Source organism: Onychostruthus taczanowskii, unplaced genomic scaffold (genome assembly GCF_017590055.1).
Source record: "Onychostruthus taczanowskii isolate IOZ18803 unplaced genomic scaffold, ASM1759005v1 scaffold322, whole genome shotgun sequence".
Taxonomy (NCBI): Eukaryota; Metazoa; Chordata; class Aves; order Passeriformes; family Passeridae; genus Onychostruthus; species Onychostruthus taczanowskii.
This window is the reverse complement of record NW_024500595.1, coordinates 4,153-12,875: the sequence shown is the minus strand read 5'-3', so window position 1 is coordinate 12,875 and position 8,723 is coordinate 4,153. Positions and strand designations below refer to the sequence as shown.

General features: G+C 56.1%; 1 protein-coding gene across 1 annotated transcript; it reads left to right on the top strand.

Moving 5' to 3' along the window:
• Positions 1-5,850: 5,850 nt before the first annotated feature.
• Positions 5,851-8,313, top strand: BOLA3 (bolA family member 3). The gene is made up of 4 exons (XM_041410515.1): positions 5,851-5,947; positions 6,370-6,493; positions 7,464-7,552; positions 8,180-8,313. The coding sequence occupies exons 1-4, from the start codon at positions 5,918-5,920 to the stop codon at positions 8,243-8,245; spliced, it is 309 nt and encodes a 102-aa protein (XP_041266449.1). The 5' UTR covers positions 5,851-5,917; the 3' UTR covers positions 8,246-8,313.
• Positions 8,314-8,723: the final 410 nt, after the last annotated feature.

The window sequence follows — 8,723 nt, the reverse complement described above, 5'->3', positions numbered from 1 at the left end:
GTGCTCGGTCGTGATGCTTGGCCACAGGTCATGGACATAGCGTGGTCATGGACGTGGTGCTCAGGAACGGTGCTCGGCCACTCCTTGTGGACACGGTGCTCGGACATGGTGCTCAGTGCGGTGCTCATACGTGGTGCGTGGACATGGTGCTTGGTCCCCGTGCTTGGCCACTCATGATGGACGTGGTGCTCAGACATGGTGCTTGGTCCCAGTGCTTGGCCACACATGATGGACATGATGCTCGGACGTGATGCTTGGACATGGTGCTTGACCGCGGTGCTTGGATGTGGTGCTTGGACACTGATCATGGACGTGGTGTGTGGACATGGTGCTGTGTTTGGTGCTTTGACTTGGCACATGGACATGGTGCTTGGGCACGGTGCTCTGCTGTGGTGCTCGGACATCATGTGTGGACATGGTGCTTGATCCCAGTGCTTGGACATGGTGCATGGACACGGTGCTTGGCCACAGTGCTCGGACATGGTTCTCGGACATGGTGCATGGAGATGGTGCTCGGGCATGGTGCTCAGCCATGCACCATGGACGTGGTGCTCAGCCGTGGTGTGTGGACATGATGTGTGGACAGTGCTTGGCCAGGGCGTGTGGACAGTGCTTGACCGCAGTGCTCGGACATGGTGCAAGGGCATGGTGTTCAACATGGTGCTTGGACATGGGGCATGGACATGGTGCTCGGGCACGGTGCTCAGCCATGCCACCATGGACATGGTGCTCGGACGTGGTGCTCAGACATGATGTGTGGACATGGTGCTCAGCCAGGGTGTGTGGACACGGTGCATGGACCTGGTGCTCGGACATGGTGCTCGGACATTGGTTCTTGGACATTGGTGCTTGGACATGGTGCATGGACATGCTGAGTGGACATGGTGCTTGGACACTGGTTTTTGGACATTGGTGCTCGGACATGGTGCATGGACATGCTGAGTGGACACTGGTGCTCGGACATGCTGAGTGGACACTGGTGCTTGGCCATGCACTGTGGACATGGTGCTCGGACGTGGTGGGTGGACACGGTGCTCAGACATGGCACATGGACATGGCGCTCGGCTTGGTGCTTGGGCTCGGTGCTTGGCCGTGGCTCCTGGGCCCGTGCTCTGCCGTGGTGCTTGAACGTGGCCCATGGCCATGGTGCTCGGCCACAACGTGATTTGACCACGTGTCGTGGGCATGGTGCTTGAGCGTGGTGCTCCGTGGGTGGTGCTCAGGCACGGTGTGTGGACATGGCACTTGGCCACATGCCCCGGACACGGTGCTCGGCCACGGTGTGTGGACATGGTGCTGAGCTGGGTGTGTGGACACAGCGCTCGGCCATAGGGCTTGGACACGGCGTGTGGGCATGGTGGTTGGGCATGGAGCATGGACACGGTGATTGCCTAGAGCATGGACACGGTGCTTGCCCAGAGCATGGATACGGTGGTTGCCCAGAGCATGGACATGGTGGTTGGGCATGGAGCATGGACACGGTGATTGCCTAGAGCATGGACACGGTGCTTGCCCAGAGCATGGATACGGTGGTTGCCCAGAGCATGGACATGATGGTTGAGCACAGGTGAACGTGGCCCATGGCCATGGTGCTCGGCCACAACGTGATTTGACCACGTGTCGTGGGCATGGTGCTTGAGCGTGGTGCTCCGTGGGTGGTGCTCAGGCACGGTGTGTGGACATGGCACTTGGCCACACGCCCCGGACACGGTGCTCGGCCACGGTGTGTGGACATGGTGCTGAGCTGGGTGTGTGGACACAGCGCTCGGCCGTGGGGCTTGGACATGGCGTGTGGGCACGGTGGTTGGGCATGGAGCATGGACACGGTGATTGCCCAGAGCATGGACACGGTGGTTGGGCACAGAGCATGGACATGGTGGTTGCCCACCCTGCACGGCGCACAGCTCGGTGCTGCTCGGGCACCGGGCACCCCCATGGCACTGCCCCGCCGAGCCCGGTCCTGGCGCTGTTCCCCTTGAGCACCAACCCTGAGCAACCAACCCTGCGCTCCTGGTGCTCAGCAGCGTGCCAGGCCTATGTCCAGCACCATGTCCATCCTGTGTCCATCCTGTGTCCATCCCATGTCCATCACCATGTCCATCCCGTGTCCATCACCGTGTCCATCCTGTGTCCATCCCATGTTCATCGGTGTGTCCATCCCGTGTCCATCACCGTGTCCATCACCGTGTCCATCCCATGTCCATCCGGTGTCCATCACCATGTCCAGCACCGTGTCCAGCCCTGTCCATCACCTTGTCCATCCTGTGTCCATCCTGTGTCCATCCCATGTCCAGCACCGTGTCCATCCCATGTCCATCACTGTGTCCGTCACCTTGTCCATCCCATGTCCATCCCGTGTCCATCCCATGTCCATCCCGTGTCCATCCCATGTCCATCCCGTGTCCATCCCATGTCCATCCCGTGTCCATCCCATGTCCAGCACCGTGTCCAGCCCTGCCCAGGCTCCCGCAGCCCCTCGCTCTCATCCCCTCCTGCCTCCCCTGCGCTCCTCCCGCCTCTTTCTTTTCCCCTTCCCTTTTTTTGGGTTGATTTTCCTTTTTTTGGGGTTTCTTGGTGCTACTTCCCCCCCGTGCCCCCCAGCAGATACCTCAGCCCCCAGCCCCGGGTGCAGCTTGTCCGGGATCAGGGATCCTCTTCCACATTTCCGAGCTCCTCTCCTGCATTTCTGGGATCCTCTCCCACATCTTTGGGATCCTCTCCCACATTTCTGGGATCCTCTCCTGCATTTCTGGGATCCTCTCCCACATTTCTGGGATCCTCTCCCACATTTCTGGGATCCTCTCCCGCATTTTTGGGATCCTCTCTGCGTTTCTGGGCTCGGGGACCCTCTCCCTGTTCCCTCCTTTTCCCTTTTCCCATTCCCACCCGGGTTTTCCCCATTCCTTCGCCTCCTTCAGGGATTTTTGACCCCGCCGCAATTTCCTCATTTGGGTTCCGGGAGTGAGGAGGGATTTTGGCTTGGTGGGATTTTTATTTCATTTTATTTTATTTTATTTTGGAATTTTTTTCATTCTATTTTTTTTTTATTTTACTGTATTTTCTTTTATTTGTAAATCCTTTTTTTTAATTCTATTTTTTAAATTTTATTATTTTATTTTATTTTTTCATTTTATTTCATTTTATTTTATTATTTTATTTTATTATTTTATTTCATTTCATTTTATTTCATTTTATTTTATTTTATTATTTTATTTTATTATTTTATTTTATTTTATTTTATTTTATTTTATTTCATTTTATTTTATTTTTTAGCACCATGGCAATTCCAAAATGACAAGCTGAGTGCGTTCCTTGTGGGATCCGGGAATTGGGCCGGAGGTGGGGCGGCTCTTCCGGCACTTTTGGGGATTTATTTTGGGATTTTTTTGGCATTTTTTGGGGGCTATTCCCATGGGGTTTGAGATTTTTTGGGGGATTTCTTTAGGGATTTTTTGGGAATTTTTTTTTGGGCTCTTCTGGTGTTATTTGGGATTTCTTTTGGGATTTTTTTGGGGTGTTCTGGCATTATTTGGGATTTTTTTGGGATTTTTTTCTGGGGTGTTCCGATGCTTTTTTGGGATTTATTTTGGGATTTTTTTGAGGGTATTCCAGCATTATTTGGGATTTATTTTGGGGCTTTTCTTGGGGTATTCCAGCATTAATTGGGATTTTTTTGGGGTTTTTTTCTGGGGTATTCTGGCAGTTTTTGGGATTTCTTTGGGGATTTTTTGGGGTATTTGGGATTTTTTGGGGGGTATTTCGGCATTATTAGGGATTTATTTTGGAATTCCTTCTGGAATTTTTTCTGGGGTATTCCGGCATTTTTGGGATTTCTTTTGGGGGTATTTTTGGGATTTTTTCTGGGGTGGTTGGGATTTTTTTGGGTATTGCGGCGCTTTTTGGGGTTTATTTTGGGATTTTTTCTGGGGTTTCCCAGCACTTTTTGGGGTTTATTTTGGGATTTTTTTCAGGGCTATTCCGGCGCATTTTGGGATTTTTCTGGGGTATTCCAGAGCTTTTTGGGGTTTATTTTGGGATTTTTTTCTAGGGTTTTCCAGCGCTTTTTGGGGTTTATTTTGGGATTTTTTTCGGGCTGTCCCGGCGCTCTCTGGGGTTTATTTTGGATTTTTCGGGCTATCCCGGCGCTCTCTGGGGTTTATTTTTGGATTTTTCGGGCTATTCCGGCGCATTTTGGGATTTTTTTCTGGGCTATCCCGGCGCTCTCTGGGGTTTATTTTGGGATTATCTCTGGGGTTTATTTTGGGGTTTTTCAGGCTATTCTGGCGCATTTTGGGATTCTTTTCGGGCTGTTCCGGCGCTCTCTGGGGTTTATTTTGGGGTTTTTCGGGCTGTTCCGGCGCTCTCTGGGGTTTATTTTGGGGTTTTTCGGGCTATTCCGGCGCATTTTGGGATTTTTTCTGGGGTATTCTGGCGCTCTCTGGGGTTTATTTTGGGATTTTTTTCGGGCTGTTCCAGCGCATTTTGGGATTCTTTTCGGGCTATCCCGGCGCTCTCTGGGGTTTATTTTGGGATTATTTCTGGGGTATTCCAGCGCTCTTTGGAGTTTATTTTGGGATTTTTCGGGCTGTCTCGGCGCTCTCTGGGGTTTATTTTGGGATTTTTCGGGCTATCCCGGCGTTCTCTGGGGTTTATTTTTGGATTTTTCGGGCTATCCCGGCGCATTTTGGGATTTTTTCGGGCTGTCCCGGCGCTCTCTGGGGTTTATTTTTGGATTTTTCGGGCTATTCCGGCGCATTTTGGGGTTTTTCGGGCTGTCCCGGCGCTCTCTGGGGGTCTGGGGGCGGCGGCAGCTGCGGGGAGGCACCGCGGGGGTCCCAGACCCCTTTGGGATTCCTGGCTGGGCTCGGCTCTGGGGTTACTTGAAATGAAGATTTCGGGGCGGATGAGGAGCGGTAGAATTTTTTCCCACGTCTCAAGGCAATAGGATTAATTAATTAATGAATTAATTAACATGTAATTAAACTGTAGATACTCCTAGGACAGGAAATCGATGCCGATAATTTTATTTTGTATCATTTTCCCTTTCTCTCTGTGTTGTTTTTATTCCCCTTTTCCCTCCTTTTCTTTCTCCCCAGTGTTTCAATAAATTTATTTTTTAGGATTCCTAAAAATCGCAAGTTTGGATCCTCCCCTCCGGTTTTGGTTTTGTTTTTTTGGGGTTTTTTTTGTTCTGTTGTTGTTTATTTTTAATTTGTATTTTATTCTGAGTTGGGCTGTGTTATTATTCCCGATACCTTTAAAATATTGTGGGTGTTTTAATAAATTTTATATTTATTTTTTGCACTCAACACCAGGCTCGGCTGCAATTCCTGTGGGATTGGGGGTTTTGGGATTGGGATTTTTGGGGTTTTTGGGTTTTTGGGATTGGGGAGTCTGGGTATGGGAATTGGGGGCAGGATTGGGTTTTGGGATTGGGGTTTTTGGGGTTGTGGTTTTTGGGATTGGGGGTCTGGATGGGGTTCTGGGCATGGGAATTGGGGGCAGAGCAGAATTGGGGTCCTTTGGAGGGGGATCAGGATGGGGGGGTCCATCTGTGGGATGAGAGAGGGGATGGGATCCTTTTGGGATCCTTTTGGGGGTCGGGATGGGACCCTGGATATGGGAATGGAGGGGGGGCAGGATGGGACTTGTGGGGTCAGGAGGGGACACTCTGTAGGGTCTGGAGGAGTCATTTATGGGGTCTGGAGGGGTCATTTATGGGGTCAGGAGGGGGCTTTTTGTGGGGTCAGGCTGGGACCCTTTGTGGGGACCCTTGGGGGGGGCATCGGGGGTTGGGCCTTTCGTGGTCCTCCGAGCCACCAGGGGGCGCTCGGGCAGCGCAGCGCTGGCCCCGCCCCTTTTGTCACCGGCGCGCTCTGATTGGCTGAGCCGGAGGTGACCCCGGCGCGCCCCCGGGATGGCGGCGGCGGGGCTGAGCCGGGGCCCGGTGAGTGTCCGTCAGTCCCCGTGTCCCTCTGTCCCTTTGTCCTTGTCCCCGTGTCCCTCCCTCCTGCCCTGCTCCCCTCCCGGCCCGTCTCCTCCCTGTGTCCCGCCGGTGCCGGTAACCGCGGCCCGCGCCCCCTCCCGGTGTCCGTCCCCGGGCCCGCTTCCCCGCCGTCTCCCGGTGTTCCCCCGTTCCTTGTACCGCTCCCGGTGCTTCCGCTCCTCTCAATATCCCTCAGGCACGGGTAAACCCCCTCGGCCTCTCCCCAGGCCCGGTCCCCACCGCCCGATCCTCCCTTTGGCAGCTCCCGGTCCCGTCCCTCCCTTCCCGTCCCCTCCCGCCGTTCCCGGGCCGCTTTTGGGGTTCCCGGGGGTCTCAGGGCCGTTTTTGGGGTTCCCGGGGGTCTCAGGGCCGTCTCCCCGCAGCTGTTCCTGCGCTGCCGCTCCTGGCGGGGTTTTGCCTCCGGCACGGACGGGGAGTCGCGCCTGGCGCGGCTGCTGAGGGAGAAGTTCCCGCGGGCCTCGGCCATCAAGGTGGTGGACATCTCAGGTAGGGACTGCTCCCGTGGGCCTGAACCCGCTCCCGTGGGCCTGAACCCGCTCCTGCGGGCCTAAACCCACTCTTTGTGATCCTAAACCCGCTCTTTGCGATCCTAAACCCGCTCCTGTGGGCCTAAACCCGCTCCTGTGGGCCTAAACCTGCTCCTGTGGGCCTAAACCCGCTCCCGTGGGCCGAAACCCGCTTTGTGATCCTAAACCTGCTCCTGTGGGCCTAAACCCGCTCCCGTGGGCCTAAACCCGCTCCCGTGGGCCTAAACCCGCTCCTGTGGGCCTAAACCCGCTCCCGTGGGCCTAAACCCACTCCTGCGGGCCTAAACCCGCTCCTGTGATCCTAAAACCGCTCCTGTGGGCCTAAACCTGCTCCCGTGGGCCTAAACCCGCTCTTTGTGATCCTAAACCCACTCCTGTGGGCCTAAACCCGCTCCCGTGGGCCTAAACCCGCTCCTGTGGGCCTAAACCCGCTCTTTGTGATCCTAAACCCGCTTGTGATCCTAAACCTGCTCCTGTGATCCTAAACCCGCTCTTTGTGATCCTAAACCTGCTCCTGTGGGCCTAAACCCGCTCTTTGTGATCCTAAACCCACTCTTTGTGATCCTAAACCCACTCCTGTGGGCCTAAACCCGCTCTTTGTGATCCTAAACCCGCTCTTTGTGATCCTAAACCCGCTCTTTGTGATCCTAAACCCACTCCTGTGGGCCTAAACCGGCTTTGTGATCCTAAATCCACTTCTGTTTGCCCTAAACCCGCTCTTTATCACCCTAAACCCCATTATTGCCCTAAACCCGCTCCTGGTTGCCCCAAACCCGGTTTTCGGGGGGGACCCAGTCGGTCTCCAGCCCCCCGTGGGCTGCAGGGACCCCAGAAGGGGCAGGAGTGTGAGGGTGCTCAAGCCTTGACTTTAACTGACTATAATTTATTTTAATTGACGTTAATTGGCGTTAATTGGCCCGGCTTCCCAGGAGGCTGCGGCGCCATGTACGAGATCCACGTGGAGTCGGAGGAGTTCCGGGAGAAGCGCCCGGTGCAGCAGCACAGGATGGTGACCCAGGTCTGGGGCAGGGGAGAGGGAACGGGAGAGGGGGAACGGGGAGAGGGAACAGGGGAGAGGGAATGGGGAGAGGGAAGGGAACGGGGGGAGGGAACAGGGGAGAGGGGATGGGGAGAGGGAAGGGAACGGGGGGAGGGAACAGAACAGGGGAGAGAGGGAGAGGGAACAGGGAGAGCAGATGGAGAGAGGGGGAATGGGAGGGATTTGGGGAGAGGGAATGAGGGGGAACAGGGGGAGAGGGAATGGGGGTGACGGAATGGGAACAGCTGGATGGGTGAGAGGGAATGGATGTGAGGAAATGGGGGAAAGGGAATGGGAAAGAGGGAACCCATGGGGCTGAGGCTGCAGCACTCCTGGCTGTGGGGCTGAGGCTGTGGGGCCATGGCTGCAGCACCCCTGGCTGTGGGGCCGTGGCTGCAGCCCTGGCTGTGGGGCTGTGCAGCACCCCTGGCTGTGGGGCTGTGGCTGCAGCACCCCTGGCTGTGGGGCCATGCTGCACCCCTGGCTGTGGGGCCATGCAGCACCCCTGGCTGTGGGGCCATGCTGCACCCCTGGCTGTGGGGCCATGCTGCAGCCATGGCTGTGGGGCCGTGGCAGAGCCGCCCCTGAGCTGCGCGTGCCCCGCAGGCGCTGAGCGAGGAGATCAAGCACATGCACGGCCTGCGCATCTTCACCTCGGCCCCCAAGGGCTGAGGCTGCCCCCGGCCCCAATAAAGAGCTCCAGGAGGGGCCCAGGGCTGCCCCCCTGGGCCTGAACCCCACCCCGTGCCGTGTGCTCAGTCCTTGGGGGATGGCTGTTGTTATTATTAGCCTTGGAGCCGCACAGAAGGGTCTGTGCAGGGGGGTCTGTTCCCCAGCGGGAAGGGCTGAGGGAAAGGACTGAGGGGAGCGGGGAGGAATGAGGGGAGCGGGGAGGAATGACGGAGAGGGCTGAGGGGAGCGGGGCTGGGCAGAGGGGAGCGGGGAGGAATGAGGGAGAGGACTGAGGGAACGAAGAGGGCTGTGAGGGGAGCGGGAAGGGCTCAGGGAGCGGACTGAAGGCAGCGGGAGAAGGGTTGAGGTGAGCGGGGCCGGGCAGAGCGGAGCGGGGAGGAATGAGGGAGAGGGCTGAGGGGAGCGGGAAGGGCAGAGGGGAGCGGACTGAAGGGAGCGAGAAGGGTTGAGGTGAGCG

Coding starts and splice junctions, on each gene's coding strand:
- BOLA3 (XM_041410515.1), top strand. CDS start 5,918: ATGGCGGCGGCGGGGCTGAGCCGGGGCCCG. Junction 6,494..7,463: donor CAAGGTGGTGGACATCTCAG/GTAGGGACTGCT, acceptor CCGGCTTCCCAG/GAGGCTGCGGCGCCATGTAC. Junction 7,553..8,179: donor AGCACAGGATGGTGACCCAG/GTCTGGGGCAGG, acceptor CGTGCCCCGCAG/GCGCTGAGCGAGGAGATCAA.